This window comes from Tympanuchus pallidicinctus, unplaced genomic scaffold (assembly GCF_026119805.1).
Source record: "Tympanuchus pallidicinctus isolate F22 unplaced genomic scaffold, pur_lepc_1.0 scaffold26, whole genome shotgun sequence".
Classification (NCBI taxonomy): Eukaryota; Metazoa; Chordata; class Aves; order Galliformes; family Phasianidae; genus Tympanuchus; species Tympanuchus pallidicinctus.
The window spans coordinates 558,734-576,888 of record NW_026294743.1 but is presented as its reverse complement, the minus strand read 5'-3'; the positions used below and the strand labels follow the sequence as shown (position 1 = coordinate 576,888).

The 18,155-nt window shown below is 43.1% G+C and overlaps 1 protein-coding gene across 3 annotated transcripts in view; it reads right to left on the bottom strand.

Annotated features, from left to right (window-relative positions):
• Positions 1-93: 93 nt before the first annotated feature.
• GATB (glutamyl-tRNA amidotransferase subunit B) overlaps positions 94-18,155 on the bottom strand; it is a 48,927-nt gene continuing 30,865 nt past the window's right edge. For all 3 annotated transcript variants that reach the window (XM_052690267.1, XM_052690268.1, XM_052690269.1), the window contains 4 exons: positions 15,733-15,866; positions 15,301-15,379; positions 10,208-10,342; positions 94-7,796 (listed from right to left, as the gene is read on the bottom strand). In XM_052690267.1, coding sequence (XP_052546227.1) covers positions 7,668-7,796; positions 10,208-10,342; positions 15,301-15,379; positions 15,733-15,866 — 477 coding nt within the window. In that variant the 3' untranslated portion in view covers positions 94-7,667. The remainder of the gene's footprint in view (positions 7,797-10,207; positions 10,343-15,300; positions 15,380-15,732; positions 15,867-18,155) is intronic.

Sequence of the window (18,155 nt, the reverse complement as noted above, 5' to 3'; positions counted from 1 at the left end):
TGATTATTTCGCCTCACAAGCTTCCTTGCAAGCTGGAGCCAAAGCTGTGGGGTTTTTTTCTTGAATCTTGGTTATCCATGTTCAGGAGAGCTCTTTTTTCTTTTTCCTTTTTTTATTTTTTTCCTACGATGCTGTTATAGACAAGATATAACTCATAAATACTTCACTGCATCCAGACGAAATCATGGGTCCTTCCCCTACTCTCACTTCTACCCACATGCATTGCTGTCCTTCACGCTGGACTCATCAACCTACTGAAGGGGTTCAGTGTCATTGTGTGTGGAAAGTGTTCTGGCACTGTGAGTGTAGAGCCAGGGTGTGCTGCACTCCTCTCCTGCTGGGTACTTTGTAAGCAAAAGCAGTGAATCTGTGTGATAAGCTAACTTCTAGCAGTTCAGAATCAACCGCTAAATTGCAGTGGTAATCACATGTGTTTTTTAAAGAAATCTTTTATTTATTTAAAAAAAAAAAAAAGGAAAAAAAGAATTCTGCAGACCATTGCTTAAGGCAGTAAGCTTACTTTGTGAACCATTTTGTTTCTCTTCTGAAATAAAAATCTTTGTTTGCTGAGTGGGAGTGATTTCTTCTGAGATTGTTCATTTTACCTGGTGTTATCAACAACTGTGCAAAGACATGGCAATGTTCAACTTAGCAGGGATGTGCAGTTATTTCGGGTTCTTAAAATGTAGACTGCTCCAAGAAGCACCCGGACATTTGAGGAATGGAAAGATTTTCCTTATGAGCTGCAGTGGAATAAAGTTAGCCCCTGAAAACTAGGATGATGTGGAAGACTTCTTGGTGAAAGGTTGCAACTGTGTTTGTACACAGCGTTCCCTTGTAAGAGGGGAATCTGTCAGCCCCCATAAGGAGGTGGGGAAGTGCACTAACCCCAGCTTAGGACTACAGAAATGGCCACTGTATGTTTAACACTGTATTTCTTGGTTGTTGAGCTGAACTGGACTTGCAGGTAGGTCTCAGCTGTGATAGAAGCACCATGTCAGCAGCCAGTGAAAAAATATTGGCAAGGATTGCATCTGCCTGTCTTCAAAATGCAGGAACTGTGATTTATCATGAAAATGTTGATCCTTTGAAGATGAATTGCCTTTTTCTGTGTAAGTTCTTCAGCCCAATGCTTGTTTAATAGGCTCCTTCTTTCCAGTTAGATAATGCATTATACCATCTCTCTTCATTGAGGCATCTTGGTCAAAGGCGGTTCCTGTTATAACTGGGATAAAGCACTTAGCAGTGTTGCTCCAAACAGCATCATCCTTCACATGTACCGATCCTTGAGCATACACATCACTTGGGATTCACGTGCTGTGTTGATGACCCATCTTAAATTAATCTTTTCTCCATGCGCCCCAAAATAAAATGGGATTTTACAGGCGAGCAAGATGTTTGCTAGTGCTGTAGTTCCAGGTATTTGTCCAGGTAACGTCTGAACTTGGATTTTGGAAGAGTTGACATGAAGGCTGCTGGTCTTTGCTGCCTTGCGGCCATGAGAAGGTTCCCTCGGTGGTGCTCGGCTGTGGGAATGCCCTGAGATGTTCCTGTGGCATGGCTGGCTCATTATTGCCCTTCTTATTGAGGTTTGTCACTTTGCGAGAAGGCTAAGTTCACTGATGTGCTGCTGTAACTGCTTTGTGCATTTGCCTTTCAGACTCAATCTGATGCTTTTATTAAGGTTAGTGAATTTCCCAGAGTGGGAGAAAAACACCCAGCAGCTGGGGTGGTCTCTGGGGATTGGCAGCAGCCTTGCCTGGAACTGGAGAACATCTGGCAGGTGGTGCCCAAGCGGAGTCCCTGCCACCAGCACCGCTCCAGATGCTCCTTGGCCCAGGCACAGGGCCTGAGAGCTACACAGACTCCTCCTTCAGAGAAAAGACTGGCAGACAGACTTGTTGCGTCACCTCCTGTCCAAGGATTTAGGTTTAGAAGGTTAAGTCCTATTTACCAAGAGAAGCACTGTCTCTAGCATGGTGCACAAGTGCTTGCTACCGTTTTGAGTGCTGTGCTTACGCCTCGCACAAGGTTTTACGCTTCAGGAAGGTTTTTAGCTCCTGTAAGAGGCTCTAAAAGCTCTGGATTGGGAAGAAAAGGATGGGAGCTGTGTGATTTGGTGTGGTTAAATTATGTCATTGTATCATCTGAATTTGCAGCCACAGCTCTGGTTTGAGGGCAGCTTGATTTAATAAGCAATTTACTGTGCTGTATTTACTGAAATTGCTATGTCATGCCTGCAGTTTTTGTGACAGCTCCTATTAAGTTGGTAACATTTAAACTGCATCTGCAGTTGTGGATGGAATACCAGGATTTTCTTCCTCCTTTTCTTTTGACTCTGATACCTTCAGTCCAGTGCAGTAATGCTGCTGCTGCATCTAGAGCGGACTGAGGTAAGCATAGCATCGTCTTCTGTGTACCTTCTGAACATCATCAGCAGAAACAGAGGGCTCCTGACCCTCTGGTTGCTTACAGAAATGAGAAAATTGAGGGTGAAACACCACAGGTTAGCAGGGGGCACACACAACTGTGTGAATCAGTGAAAATTTACATTTGTGTTTATCCTGATTTAACGGCCAAAAAGGAGAGGTTCAGAGCAAACTTGAGAAAATGAATATGACAGTCTCCTGTGGAAACCTCCCAGTTGGGTAGCATTGCGCTATAGTATTCTGGACCAGAATTGTGCCAAGAACAGGAAAAAAGCCTGATCCTTGTTAGCGTCAGATTTGCATAAGGAGGTGTTTGGATAACACAGGACAGTGGTGGTGGCTGTTGGAGCGAAGGCAGCCGCAGAATGCAGCACTGTTTGGTGACTTCGTGATCCGTGAAGGCCCAGCTCTGAGCAAACGTGCTTAATTTTTCAGGGGCCTCAGCTTTGCTGAACATGTTGTGGCCCTGCGTCAGTCTACTTCATTTGTTACATGCTCAGCTGGAAGCCTCTTATTTATGAATAGGAGGCATTACTTGTATTCTTAAACACGTAGTACTTAAAGTGGTGGTTGTTGCTGACTGTGCAAATCTTATTTTGTTCATTGATTATAATGGCTTTGTGTGGCAGCTGGATTAAATTAAGACTGAAGGCTCTGGGCTAGAAGCCCTGATGGAACTTTTGTGCAAAGGCTGCATTTCTCAACCAAGTAACTTTCTCCAGCGCGTCAGCAGGGTGCCTGCATACGATTATGTATTGTGGGCTAAATACCTGCAAACTCACATTTCTGAAGAAGCCAATCCCACAGCAGCTGTACTTTATTACAGTCTCCTTTAAAAATAGCTTGGATTTAGACCAAAAAAATAATAAGTTAAATCCAGGACAATGAAGCCGCACACAACTCAGCGCTGCAACAGCAGCTTGGCCATTGCGCAGGCAAGGTACCTGCCTGTGCTCCAAGGAGAGAGAGAGGGCTCGGGTCTCTGTGCTTCTGGCTGCAGCCTGTGCCCAGGACTCTCATTTCTCTTGGTGCTGCTCCGAGTCCAAGTGCAGCTCTGAACGCTGTCAGGCTTAAAGCCCCAGAAAAGTAATAGTTTTGTAAGCTCCTCTAAGGCCAGTCAATGTTGTCTTATGGCAGCAGCTGAGCACTCCTTCTCCTGCTGGAGGTTTGCTTTGTTGTGTTTAAAATCGGGCTGTAGGGCCTGATATGGGCCATGTGCTGGGGCACAGACAGAAAAGAGAGAGCATTGCTGGCAGTCTTCTGTTCTTGCCACAGCAATCCCTGATTACTGGTCATGCTTAGCCCAGAGGCACTTTTGGATGGAGTGTAAATTTGCCATTGCAGAAAAGGGAGCAGCAAATCACAGGCCCTGACAACTTAGGAGTTTAGATTTTTTTGCCTTCCTCCCACTGCTTAGTAATAGATTTCTCTCTTTGTATCTGTATTATATGAAACTGCAGCTTCTTGCAGGGGCAGGGGAGGCTTTCATTGAGCAATCAACCCAATGCAGGTAAGCTTCTGCGTGCTTGGAAGGATCAATCTTGACCTCCTGTCTGCTGCAAGTTGGCTTTACAAGACCATTAGGTGTAGCAGAGAATAATGAACTGTAGAGTATTTTTAACAGTGTTGCAAGGTAGATGCAAGAAGCAAAGGCAGAAAAGCCCAGCCGGTGGTTCTGTCTTTTCTTTTGAGCAGTTTTAGACAGTGGGTGGAAAACTAAACTTGTTTAAGAAAGAAAAAAAGCCACTCTTACTGTCAAGGTCATAAACTACTGAGAAGGTGCTGCACTGAGGTCAGCGATTGTGAAATTTATAAGTAGGGGGGTGCTCAGAGCAGAAAGGAGAACACTGCAGGAGCTGACACCATGCCACAAGCAGAGTGGAGAGGGGCTGCAGCAGCATTACAGTGTGAATACTTTTAAGAGAGTAAATTTGTAGTTAAGGTTCCTATCATATGCTTCTATTTTTAACGCTGTTAAAATTAAACTCTGCAGCCAAGGCTGAGTGCTAGGAATTCTTTTTGCACTGCTTCAGCACTGCCAGCATCTTTTTTGTCAACTTTCTCATCCTCTTCTGCAACCTTGGGTAAGGGATACCTCAGCTGTACAGGACACCAAGTATCATCTCTCTGCCTCGGGGTGACCTCCATCAACGATGAGATGAGATTGTCATGGCAGTGTCTGGTGTCAGCTATTAATTTGTGAGTGCTTTCCTTGGCCCTCTGGTTGTGAACGGCTACTGCTGAAAATCTGCACAAAACTGTCCTTAATTCACCCTGCCTGATGGCTGTTGCACAGATGGCATCTCCAATCAGAAGCTAGGGGAGAACTGCTGTAATTAAATAAGACTTAACAGCTAGGGTCAAAGCCTCCATCTTAATTCTCAACTTCCTAGCCTTGATACAAGCATGCTAAAGCAACCTGTGGGTCAGCAAAATGTTCTGATACTGAATGCTTTGTGGTCAGACGCTCCACCTGATCTTGCTGGTTTTGGGGGTGGGTGGTTTTTTTTTGTATTTGTCTTCATGATAGCCGATACTAAATTCTAAGAAGCTGCTTCTGTCTTTTAACATGTTCCGCAGATTATTGTTACACAAAGCTAAGCCAGGCTGTTGTACAGCACTTAGTTGTGGAGTGTTTGTTTAGGATTTACCTTTAGCTCCATGTAGCACACAGAATGGCGGTGGCTGTGGCATCTGGGATGGTTTTTCAGGTTCTTGGCCAGCAGCGAAGGCTCATGTCTTGATTGTATTCATTCAATCAGGCTTGTGTAACAGGGCTGATGCTATGAGAGTCAGAATCAAGCAAGCCAGCCACGCTGCCTGTTCTCATCTCTACATTCTGTTGCCATCAACCAAAACCACTTCTACCCTGATGGCCGGTACCTCCACAGATGTTAAAAAGATTAACCATCTTCATCTCCTTTGACTCAAAACGCTTTTTTATATCAGAAAGAAATTTACAGTTTGTGCGTCTGCAAAAGACTTACTTAAAAATTCAGCTAGTGACTGGTTCTTAATATAGTTCAAAGTTCATAGACTGTGGCTGATCTTTACCTTCCCTTGAAGGAGAAGAATGTTACAATTGTTTCTCTGTATCTTCCCTGTTATCCATTTTAAAAGAGATTGAGATTTATAGTAAATCCAGTGCTATACTCGTAAGGAACTTGGCTCGTGATTTTTGACAGATTTTGTACTATATTAGCAAAGAGTATTTATTTAGGTAAGGAGTGGCTAAGAAGCAGTAGCCACTGAAGAAACAGACCAGTAGTAGTCATGCTACCGTAGGGGAGATCCTTCCCTCTCTTACAGACAGCTTAATTGTTACTGTTCCAAATACCATGTTGCGTTTTCCTTTATTTATTTATTTTTGAAGAGGCAGCCACTGTTCTAAAGGATCAGCTTGGCACAGCCCCATCAAGCTGTGCAACAGAAAGCATTAACCTTGGAGTACCACCTTCTGGAAACAACTGTGTTTTTCTAAACCCAGCAGTACCTCTGAACCTCCTGTGCCTTCTGGTTTCTTCCTGCCATGGCAGCGGTTGAACAAAATTCCAGTTCTAAAATTTAAAGTTTGCTGTATAGTCTATTGACTGTACAGTCAACCTTCCATTGACTGAAAACTTACACCACTGGCTAAGAGAAAATAGTGCTTTTTGCTCAATCTGTGGAAACTGCCAGTAAAAGTTTTTGTGCAAATGACAGGCTACAAGAAAACCCTGGCTTTGTGCTGTTTTAAGGGTCAGGAATTTTGATTGCAACCATGTTACTCCTTTTTGACAGCCACATCCCTCGAACTGTGTAGTTATTTTTATTGAATTATGGATATACATTTATCCATTACATGTATTTGAAAAGCATCTTTTTACTTGTCTTCCAATTTAGGGTTCCAAGTTGAACTTGAGCCAGTTTGTACAGAAATATCCTCTTTGAGACACGTTAGCACTTGTAAGAATTAATTGCCATTAACCTAGCTTGAACTAGGTGCTGCAAATTTCACTTCTGCAGAAGATGACAAAAATCCCAGTGCTCAACCTGCTGCACTCCTTTGGCAGCACGTGCCAGGCAGGCATAGCCCCAAAAACCATTCTGAAGAAGCAACACTGAGGTCTGAGATAAATGTGGTCTTTAAAACGTACCATTTAGCAGCCTGCGAAAGGGATTTAAGAAACTCCTGCTGGTAAATGGGATTTCTTTTCTTACTAGTTGTAAATTTGAATGGATGCCTCCAGTTGGGTCTCCTGTTAATAGTTTGATCAACTGAAGGATTTAAACATGTTGGTGAGGTGGGACTGGGAACTCAACTCCAGGAGCTTTGATTTCAGAGAGTGCTTAAAGCTATGGGCTGCAAAATGGAAGTTATAAACCAGAACACAACGTAAAACCCTCCTTAGGAGTAATAAGTGGAGCAGATCCTGGATCCAAGCTGAATCCTGCTCAGTTCTCAGTAAGCTATCTGAGTTACTTCCATTGAGTGGATGCGGTTCCAAGTGACAGCATAAAGCCCTAGGCTCAGGTAAACGTAAGTTATGAATTGTTCAGGACTGAAACAGCACTGAGTAGCCAAAGCAGATGTTTGGACACATACAAAGTGAAGACAAGCAAAGAATGTGGCATTAATTATACGTAGCCACTTAATGTCTACTGCTGACTCATCTACTGCCTTTGTCCCTTCCCATACCTCAGACATGAAGAATGAGGACTAGCATTTTTTTCTTCCTTCTGCTAGGCATGAAGGTACATGTGGCCATTCTTAATTACTGCTGGGTGTTTTGATCTTAGCTACAAATGTACTCACTCTAATTAACATTGAGTTATTAGTATGTACCACTGGACTGCTGCATTCCAGATCTGTGCATTTCCCTTCTGACAAAGAGGAAGCTGTAAGAGCTGAATTCACACTTGCTTTACTACTACAAAATTAACCAATGCAACTTAGCTCTGTATACTCACAGATTTTCCTGGGAACGTGTTCCCTATGGCTATATGGAAATGACACTTCAGAATGCTGCACTGAAATGAAGGAGATGTAAGATGACTGCCGGCTTCTGTTGAGGTGGTCCTTTGCTCATCCACCTTTGGCCGATGCAGCTGGGAAAGGCAAAAACATGATGCTCCTTGAAGCATAACCAGTCTGGGAAAAAAATCCTGACAGACAAGGAGGCACCAACGTTCATTAGCAGCAAACCAGACAGAACGAAGCACGTCTTCTGTAGACAGCTGGGCCAGTTTCTCTTGTGGCTACTCTGACAGCTTCTTCTCTAGTATTTGCTTCACCAGAAGAGGGTTGGCGCGGCCTCGTGTAGCTTTCCGAACCAGTCCAATTAACTTATTGATAACTTTTTCATTTCCTCCTTTTATCGCCATAACCTTTAAAAAGAACAGGAAAACAACACGCTCAGTCATTCCTGGACAAGGTATGAGTATTTTTGTTTTTTACGGCCACCACAGTTGAATACTGTAAATACTGTACTTAGGGGGTTAAGGTGTTATTATAAAAGCTTCCTTCGGCTTTGCACTAACTGCTCAACAACTGCAAGGCCCTACAGTTAATGAAGATCTGCCTTTATTGAGTAAGTCAGTGAGCACTTCTGGATTTGAACACAAGCAGCTCAGACAGTGACTTCCTGGGAGAGAGCAGGAAAACAAGTGACTTTCTGTTGCCAGTAGGAGCATTTTCCTTAAAATACTGTTCAGTTTTAATAAATTATTTTCATTGAATCGCAATCAATTTGAAAAATATTTCTCAAGTCCATAACAGAGATTATTTCCTTGAAGCCAAGGATCCTTTGCAACAAAGCAGTTAATCCACTGATGAGAAATACGGCCTCCTATCGGAGAGCTACTGTTTGACACACAGTTACCTACAAAATATCCATGTATAAAGGCTAAGCAAAGGAAATGAAAAAGAAAAGCACTGAAAAATCCACTGTCAGGCATTTCTAGAGGAGACACTACTACTGAAACTATGTCCTCCTACAGTTTGTGCGGCAGGGAAGGCATTCTCAGCATTGTCAGAATTACTGGGCAAAACATGATAGCTTCAATTAAACACGATGTCATATTTACAGATACTAAGGGAAGGATTGCTAACATATGAACCACCAACTGTGACAATTTCAAGCACAAATGCAAATACTGCTGCTCGTTAGGATATCTGAATTATTGGCAGTCTAAAAATCTCTGTAAAGTCACAATATGGAAGGGACTCGTTACTCCTTACGTGACAGAAATCCCTTACGTGCGGCAGAGTACGGTACAGCCAAGATCCTGCATTTTCATTAACAGCTCAGTGTTGTTTTGGAATTTTGTCCATTTTGAAGAAAGTTCCCAACGAAAGCAAGGCCTGTTTGGTTTTTTTTCCTGGCAAGTACTCAACTAACTCTTATTTTGTAATGCAAGTTCTTACAGCAATTCGAAGCAGTAAATTACAGCCCTTCCAGGCAGCTTTTGCCTTAGTGAAAGATCACCTGGAAAAAGGAGGAAAGCGAAGCCGCTCTACTGCATTTGGCTTGACTAAACAGCAAAAAGCAGAGAGGAATGACATTCTCAGACAAGGCATTATTATTGAAATGGGAGCGTAGTTATGGACCTTCAGCTTCTGCACTTCCCAATCAGCTCTGATGTTCTTTCTGTATCTACGCCTGCGCTTCCACACTAGTCTGAAAATACAGAAGCACTTTTATCAGGCTCTGCAAATGAGTCAGTCTGATGGAGGTCACGCCGACCTACTGCCAGCTCATTTTCTTTATCAAAAGCTCTTGCAGAGCTGTTAGCATCCCCCAATGCGAACTGGGGTGGGTGGTATTGTTCTCAGAAGATGTCAGTGTTTTTTTCCAAATGGCAAATGTATCCAGACAATGCTTGTATTAGAAGTAAGCTATTCACTTCTCCTTTTACATTTTCACTCCAGAGAACATACAAGCGCTTGTTTTCATTCTCATTTTTTATACAAAACAGATGTTAGAGTCTGTCAGGATTTCTTCCCACTCCTCCCCTTCGCAATCAACAAGCTTTTTCCCCCATTGCTGGCTCAGAGCTCATTAGATGGATGAGCCACGCAGGCTGCTGCATCTTTCTGAGGGGATGGGGAACAGCTGAAACCCTGTCCTTACACCTGCAGCTGCAGCAAGGGGGAGCAGAGGGCAGCATTCCCAGTCCCCAAGCCTCCAGTGCTGCTGCCACGTGGGTCTGTCTCCTCTCACCCTACAGACACAGCCAGGCAGGAAAGTGAGCAAAAATTCGCATTTGGCTGTGAAGGAGGAGGAGGACAGGGTAAAGAGAGGAATAGAATTTTAGACCTCTCAGAAGTCCCTGAGTCCATTACTGTTATATGCCTTGCTGGCAGATAGCCTCAGTCTTCAGAACAATGTAGCAGTGGTGCACTAATATCACAGGAGATGGCAAAAAAAATGACAGTTAGGTGGCCAAGTGGCCAGGTCAAGTTAAGGGCAGTGCATTGCACAGGTGAAGAAAGAGCCCTACAGCTTTCCTTTCTTGTATTACATTTTTATGGTCTCCTAGAATGACTTAGCACATTAGCCAGACTGGTAATTTCTTCTGCAGATCATTTAGTGTAAGCTTCAATTTCCAAAAAAACACTTAGTAAAATAAGAAAGGAGAAGAAAAGACCTGATGGTAGCTGCACGTCAGCTTTAATGCTTCTAACTGGCTTTAGAGCTCAAATACCAATTAAAAGAGAAAAAAAGGCCATTTAAACCCCCCTTTTTAGTGCCAGAGAGTAAAAGAGTGTGCAAGCTTCTCAGCACCACCATAATCACCTCCTTTTCTCGTTCATCAATCACCGCCTGGCAGATCTGTTCAAGTTCTTCTTGATCTTGTATCAGTTCAAGCTGCTTTTCTTTAACGATTTCAAGAGGAGTCTTCCCTTCTCCCTTCCACAGTTCCTCAAACACCTGAAAACCACAATGAGCAACAAAAATCAGTAATTTTACATACTGATGTTATTTATTTGCACTATTTTAGCTGCTGATATAAGAAGTCAGATTTTAGTAACAGCAAGAGCAACAGTGCTCTTCTCACGGTATGCACTGCCTGAGAGCAGTAAAAGAATGCATTTCCATGAGTGGTGTCCCTGCCTGGAAACTGACCATTAGCTGACAGCAGTACCAAGTCCAGTCCCAGGAAACTCATTATCAGTCCTCAATCAGCTAACTGTCATGAGGATACATATGACAAAGCAGAAGAAAAATAGTGCCAAGCAAAATCTCTGCAGCAGCTCCAGGCCCAGCTATGCATCACCTCCCAGAAAAGGAATGCTGGGTGACTCTAAGCCTCGGGAGTAATTGTTAGTGTTGGTGTGTGTTCCTATGCTGTATGAGGGCTGTTACCCTGGAATAAAATTGAGAAAAGAGAACATTTATAAAAAAAAGTTTCCTTGGGCAGTGATTTTCGTTTGCTCTTATTTCCTTTGCTGTTATTTCAGACCTGTGGGAGGAGAGGAAGAAAACCGTTATTAAAACAGCTGCTTACGCTTCATTCTGCACTGAAGATATAATTGTATGTTTGGACCACTGCTGTGTACCATTGTGGAAATAGTGCCCTGTCACCATTTCAGCATTAAATACTCAATGCAGGATGGAGAAGAGGCTGGGAAGGGGAGAAGAGAAGGGGCACTCAAACTGCGTGTTAATTAGCAAAGCAGTGAGACAACTTAGGGAAAATGGCACATGTGGGGTGGTGCTTTAGGAATGCCAGCAATATTCTTCAGCACTGGAATATTTTGTGGTAAGAAAGACCCTCAGTTAAACAGTTCTGTAGCCACAACATGTACATAGGAACCATGCATTGACACAATTCCTGCAAGCAGATATTTGTGTGGCAGCCATACCCTAAAGGTTTTGATGGGATCTTATCATAGAGCTAAGACCCAGCGAGAGGGTAATGATACACAACTCTCACAGAAGCTGCATCTTCTTTTTGCCTTGTAAGAGGGTTAAGTGCAGATCAAAATATTAAATTGCCAATAAGCAGAGTTATAACCACCATAAGCAAAGCTCTAAGCTGCTTTTACCTACAAAAATCAATGCTATATACAACGTCCTCTGTTCCTGTACCGTACTTAAAGACCATCATGCCCACGTTACCTGAAACACCCCTAGAAACAAACACATCCAGCGGAGACTCAACCTGCCTGCAGCTCTTAGCATTATCTTTTTGCTGCACTCCATGCCTCATTCCACAGGCAGCCCCAGCTGCTCCTCCTTCCCCAGGGACCTGGCAGAAAGCCTTCTGTCCCCGAGGCACTGGGATGGCACATCTCCCTTCAAAGGGAGCTCTGGCCTCTCTGCACAGCACAGCCCACAGCAGAACACCCTGGAGAGTCTGAAGCGCTGCACGAATCAGAGACTGGGCAACGAAGAAGCCATATCATTGTTCTGGAAAAAGGCAGATGTGATTTTTAAGACTGGTAAGCATGCAAGCAAGACACTGGGCTACAGGAGGGGAAAATTTGCAACAAACAAAATCTGAGCAGCCAACCATGGTGGAGTTACCCAGCAGCAACTCTTACATCAGGCTGCTGGACAGCTGACACTGCGAGATCCATCTCTGATTCCCTTCTCCTTCTGTGCCAAACACCTCCCAGCACTGAGAAAAGCTTGCCCGTTAGAAACCTTCAAGGCAGCAGATTTTCCCCGTGACATCTGCATTGTATGTATTTTTCAATTTGGTAACGAGCTTATCCACTTAGCCACCAGAGCAGTATCGTCATCAAGGCCCTTGCTTGTTTACAGGTATATAAAAAAACAGAGAGAGATGTGCCCAAATCCTGTCAAAAATGCATTTTTAAAAATGTGCTTGGCTACTTGGCAAGAAATTTAAAGAAAGCAGTTTAAAAAATGATTTCAGCTCATTTACACAAACTGTCTGCATCAGAACAGCGGGATCAAATTATGAAGTCTCCAGAGCCAAAATGAGAATCTCAGGCCTCATTTCTATCACTGAAATCTCAGTAATTTCTACTATTGACTCTTGGCTGAGCGTGATTAGATTTTAATGATGTTCTGCTCTCCCCACCTAACAGGCATAGCAGCAAACCACTGGTCAAGATGAATTAATCAGGACTTGCACGTCTGGCAGCCACGGGCATCATATCAAACATTTTGCAGCTGGTGATCATACCAGCTGAATGCTCTGCCTGTGAATGGCTCCAACTGGAAAGCCTATCCACTGCGATGCGCTGCCAGAAGAGGAGGGAAGCAGCAGGCAGCACCATTTGAGCCTGTCCTGGGGGCTGCTCTCCTCTGCCCTGATGGAAAGCCTCCATGTCTGGCAGTTGTCCCTCAGCCTCTGACAAAAGTGAGGGGCAGGCTGGGCTCACTGCTCCAGATGGTACAACCATAATAGTCAAAGCAGATGCTTCTGTTTAGGTTTGTGTACTGTACTCATTTTCCTGCTACCTACTTTGAAGTAGGGGTGCCAAGTGGGTCCACTGAAGTTATTCTTATATTGGGTGACCTATGCAACTGCACAAGCAAACAAGGCAAGGGGCCTGCTCTTCTCCACACACTGCTACAGATCCCTGGTGAACATACAATAGGGTGTTTCCACAGAGTTGCTGCAGCACAGCTCTCAACAGCAGAAGCCACGTTCTGCTTTCCTGACCCAAAAACCACCTCCCCCCCACAATGCCCTCGCTGAAAAGCAGCTCCCTTCAGCCACAGATGTGCATACTGCCAGCTGTACTGGTGAGGAGCGAGGTCCCGCCTCAGCCATACTCCCATCAGACCAGTTTCAGTGTACCAGAGTTACGTTCTACTGTTGACATCCAAATGGTGCCTCCACGGTAAGGCCATGCACAGTGTGTGCCTATGCAGGGTCTCCCCAATGCAGGACATGCTCCCTGCACAGCCCTGCATACCAGCGGAGCTGCTCCCCTTTGTACAGGCGTGCCAGCATGAAACTACTTAAGAGGCCTCAGGGGTAGGATGCTATATTTGATGGCAAGTTGGGCACGAGCTCTGTAATTACCCAAGTGGTAATTATGTAAGCACACTGTGCCCTTTCCTTGGCATACGCATCCTACCATACAATGTTCTGTGTCTATAATCAGCACTCACAGCTTTTATCTGTATTTTAATGCCTTATACAGCAGAGACTGAACACAATCCTCTTAACAAATTAAAACTTCTAACGGCTTCCTGCTGCGAGCACGTATGTGTATGCATGTCTGTGTGCTCACCCCATCAACCCTGCTAGTGCTTCTAGTTGGATCTGTCTCTACCACTGCAATTCGTTCTCCTCCACTCCAAGTGCTGCACTTCATCTGCCTTTGTGTATATATAGCCCCTTCTGCCCTCAGGCCATCCAGCATCTCGACCTACTGCTGAGAATTGTTATAAACATTTGTTACTCCTCTGACATCCAGGCAACCAAAATACTTTTCTAAATGTGGCAAGGTTCCTGCCGTTTGACAGCATCACTCAGTGATGGCAAATAGCACTGTTACTTCTGTGTCCAATTTCAGAACACAGAGGACAACATGCACATCACAAGGAGTTTGTAATTAAACAAGAAAGGCATCTCTGAAATTCTTGACGTTTCATAACCTGTCAGAAGTGCTGGCGTACAGATTTATTACAAGGAAAGGACTCCAATGGAGGGGCATTAGTATCCTCTCTACCTCCAGAAGGAAACAGACTGAAGAATGGAGTTCTAAGCTCCTTTTTCAGAGCTCAACCCCAAACTAATGGGTGTCCCATTGTCCTGAAGGCGCACAACTGCTCTGCATCCCAGTGTATTTCTCTGTTAATATTTTATGTCCTTTTTGAAGCTTTTACTTTTCCAGTCCAACATTTCCAGATGCACATGCCTGAAGTCAGGCACTTAAATCTGTATTTATGGTGCCCACAAAAAGCAGCTGGCTATTCCAAGGAGCAGGCCAATTACAAGGGCAACATAATCAAGATCCACAAGCACCTCCAAAAGAAAACACCCAGAACCAGGAAGTGTCTCCCAAAAAGAGACACATTTGCAACTCTGGGTTTGTAATCATGTGAAGAGTGAACTAAAGCCTGTACTGTTTTGAAGTTACACTCGGACTCAATCAACTTGTGCTGGAAAGGTGCCCTGTGCATTTGAGAGAGGTAAAAAGGTTAACTAATGTACTTAAATGCAGAGCACCATAACTCACCTGAAATGACGATGAATCCCACATAGAGAATTTGAGGTGAATGGCAGTTATTCCCTATCGCAAAAGCATTCCAGATTTTGCCTAATATGCACAAGCAGTTCATAACTTTAGAGATCAATGTGTGAAGTGCTGATTTTTCAGACTGTCCTAAGCAAAATGATAAAGGGAAAACTGGCTGCACAGACAGTCCTTGCTTAGGAGACTCATGGCAGCACTTGCTCAAAGAAGCCAGGATAAAAAGAAGGTCAGACATGTCTGTGTTAAACTCACGGAGTGCACCACATCAGACTTCTTTTTGTGACTACAATCAGGTGATTGATATCCTTTTCCATGCACCAATACTTGACAATATAGGCTCTAGTATCCTTTTGCACATACTAGCTGATACTCTCAGCTTAACTGCAAGCCATGGATTAGTTCCCACCAGCCTTTCCTCAGGTGTTACTCAAGCTACTAGACTGAGATCTGGCATCTGCTTTGTTCAGAAGCAGGCTTAACTGACTGTTGCTTAAAGCTCCCTTATTACACTAAGTATGCAAAGATATCACTAGGATTATACTATATAAGGCATTTTCATCCATTAAGTGTTCATAGCATAGACACAAAATTTATCCTTCATCAGCACCCTGATGAATTTAAAGCAACCAATTCATTGGTACACCATGAACGCAGATGAAATAAGCTTCAGCAGATTCAAAGTACAACGATATCAAAAAATACCTGCTTTGCTGCTGAAGAAGAAATGTCTCCGTTTTCTAGAAGGTTCAGAAGGTCAGCAAGGAGAAAAGAACTGATGGGGCTGTGGAAAAGGGGGACAGGAGTTACCTCAGAGAGGAGGACAGGTAATAGATTTATGCCACTGTTGCTTGTCTAAACGTCACACAGTTTAGCATGACAAGCTAGGGTTGTTTTTTTCGTGATACACTATATTCAGCTTTCATCTTGACTGCCTGATTATGCCTCACCATTGCCCTCTTCTCTGGAAGGCATTTGGTTAACTTCATTAATCATGACAGTGTCAAGGCCTAAGCAGCACTGCCTCACAGATGATAACTAAAGCAGAAGTCAGCATCAGAGTGACATGATACTGTTCTTGGTACATGAGAAAAGGAGCAATTTTATTTCACCACTGTTGTAACTGAGAAGTCTGACCTTTCCTTTGCTGTAAGGGAATGTTGTTTTAAATGACTGAGTAGGTCACTCAGAATCCAGCCGATCACTTTCTTCGGCTTCATCTGGGTCTGTTTCACCACATCTTCAAAGAAGTCCATTAATCCATCTTCATTCTGTTAAAGAAAAATTAAGTTCATTAAACAGATACTGAAGAGCAAGCACTATTAATTACAATTGGAATCAGAGTATGTATGCTAAAGTAAACTAAAGAAAGTAAAAAAGCTGCAAGACTGGAGTAAACGAACTTGTGCCTAGCATGCATGCATACAGTTTATATGTCAGCCTGTATAAAGGCAGCTTCAATAATCAAGTGATCTTTTCTCTCTTACACATTCCTTAGAATTAATGTTTGGAGAGAACCTTTCTCATTTTGTCCTGTTTTTAAATACATACAATGGCATTAAATATAATGCTCCATACGCTGTCACGTTATCATTTACTAAGAAGAGACCTTGCCTGAAATTGCTTTTAGATACCTCCCTCACTCTTAATGTTGCAATCACTTAAGTTGTCTTTTTTTGACTGACAGAATAAGATTAGTTTGTAGTCACCCCCTGAATGATATGGTAAGGTCACACTGTAAGAACAGGGGTTTTATGTTTCTAGATTTTTCACAGAAGCTATGCAAGGCTTTGCACAGCACCCTAAGTGCTCAGAGGGTATGATAGTAGGGGATTCAATTTATACTGTAAGTGAAATCTGAGATTGTTTTTGGAAGAACAGATAGTGCACAGCCTGTTGATCACTCTGCTGCTTGATATCAGGGCACTGGCAGTTCTTGAACTGTAGCACAGAACTCATTAGTTCTACTGATGGCAGAAGAGACATTAAGTGGCAGGAGGAATCCAAATCCTCCTTGCCACCAGATTTCTGCAGAGCGTGACATAAATGAACAGGAGGTCTCAGCAGCTCTCTGAAGAGGTAGCAGTTTAGAAGCAGCCACTGAGTTATTCTGCTCATACTGTCATCACAGCAAAACCATCTTCCAAGCACACAGTAATTGCAGACGGATCTCTGTGAATACTTCTGAGCAAAACAGAAAGCAGGCAAACACTAAACCCAAGCCTGACTTCTCCACGAAAACTCAGCCCTGTCAAAGCAGTCTTCTTTGCCTTTGTATTTAAAAGAAATTTATCACCACAGCAATACAAAATTTTGGACTTCCCACCCTCCATAACTTTCACAAAACAAACTTCCAACATCTCTGGATACTGCTTTTAAGGAGTTCACACTCTACTGCTCTCTGTTCCAGAAAACAGAACAAAAATTACTTCAATTAGTGGGCTGATGTGCTATAAAACTACTATGATAAAAAGCAGACTCTCACCCTTTCCTGTCCTGTGCTTTTACACATTCACTGAGTAGTCAAATGTAAAAAATAAAGTTAAATATATCAGAAGAACAAATTTTATTATTATCAGAGATTAAGAACTGTGCATGTGTGCAATGGAATTAGTAAGATGATGAACTACCAAATATTGTACTCCTCTTAATTCACCTCATGATTCATTTGCACAAACACTGATTATTTAAATGGCTGATTACCTTGCATTAAAACACTTGTACAATTTAAGTAGGAAAAAGCCAGTGTGTACAAATGCAGTTGTTTTCACTTCAATGTATACTGCAGGTTTCACAAAGTCTAGGCTGAGCAGTCCAGCTACATCATGCGCCTAAAAACTTTGTCTGCAGGTGCCACGTGTCTGAATGCAGGCTGCACGGCTCAGATGCAGCACATCCCACACTTCTATCACGTAGATGATGGAGAGCAGCCCTTTAGCACTGGGCACGTTGAGGTTTCTGGATACCAACACCCCGGCTAGAGTTACAGCGCTGATGCTTCTGCCAGACCTTTGAGAAATCAAGGGCAGACATACCCAGCCTCCCAATTTCCATCAGATGATTTTCAGGCAGCAAGAGGAGAAAAGCCCAGGAATGATCAGACACATTTGTTTATGTATGCTACCACATACTGAGCCCCAGACTTGCTTCTTAAGCACAGAGAAATGGACAAATTCTTTTGCAGTTCTTTATTATTTTTACTTTTTTAAGTGATTGTCATTTGCTGTAGCCAAAAAGTAGGAAACACCAGAAGTGAAATGTTCAAGGCAGAATTTCAGAACATCAAAATGACTGACAAAAATTAAACATTTTCCTTATTTTCTTGCCATATAAAAAGTTACTAATAACTTGAATTACTTCAAATCTTAAATACTGTACTATTTGAACTTCAATTTCTTGTGCGTTTTGGTCAACTTTTGTCATTCTAGACTCCGTCCAGCCACCAAACATATTTCAAGAACTTTCAACCAGAAGAATGTCATTAACTGTAGGAAAAAATAACCTGCCAGAGGGAGCAGCTCTGATACGTTGAGCTCTACTATCCATCATTTCACTTCCTA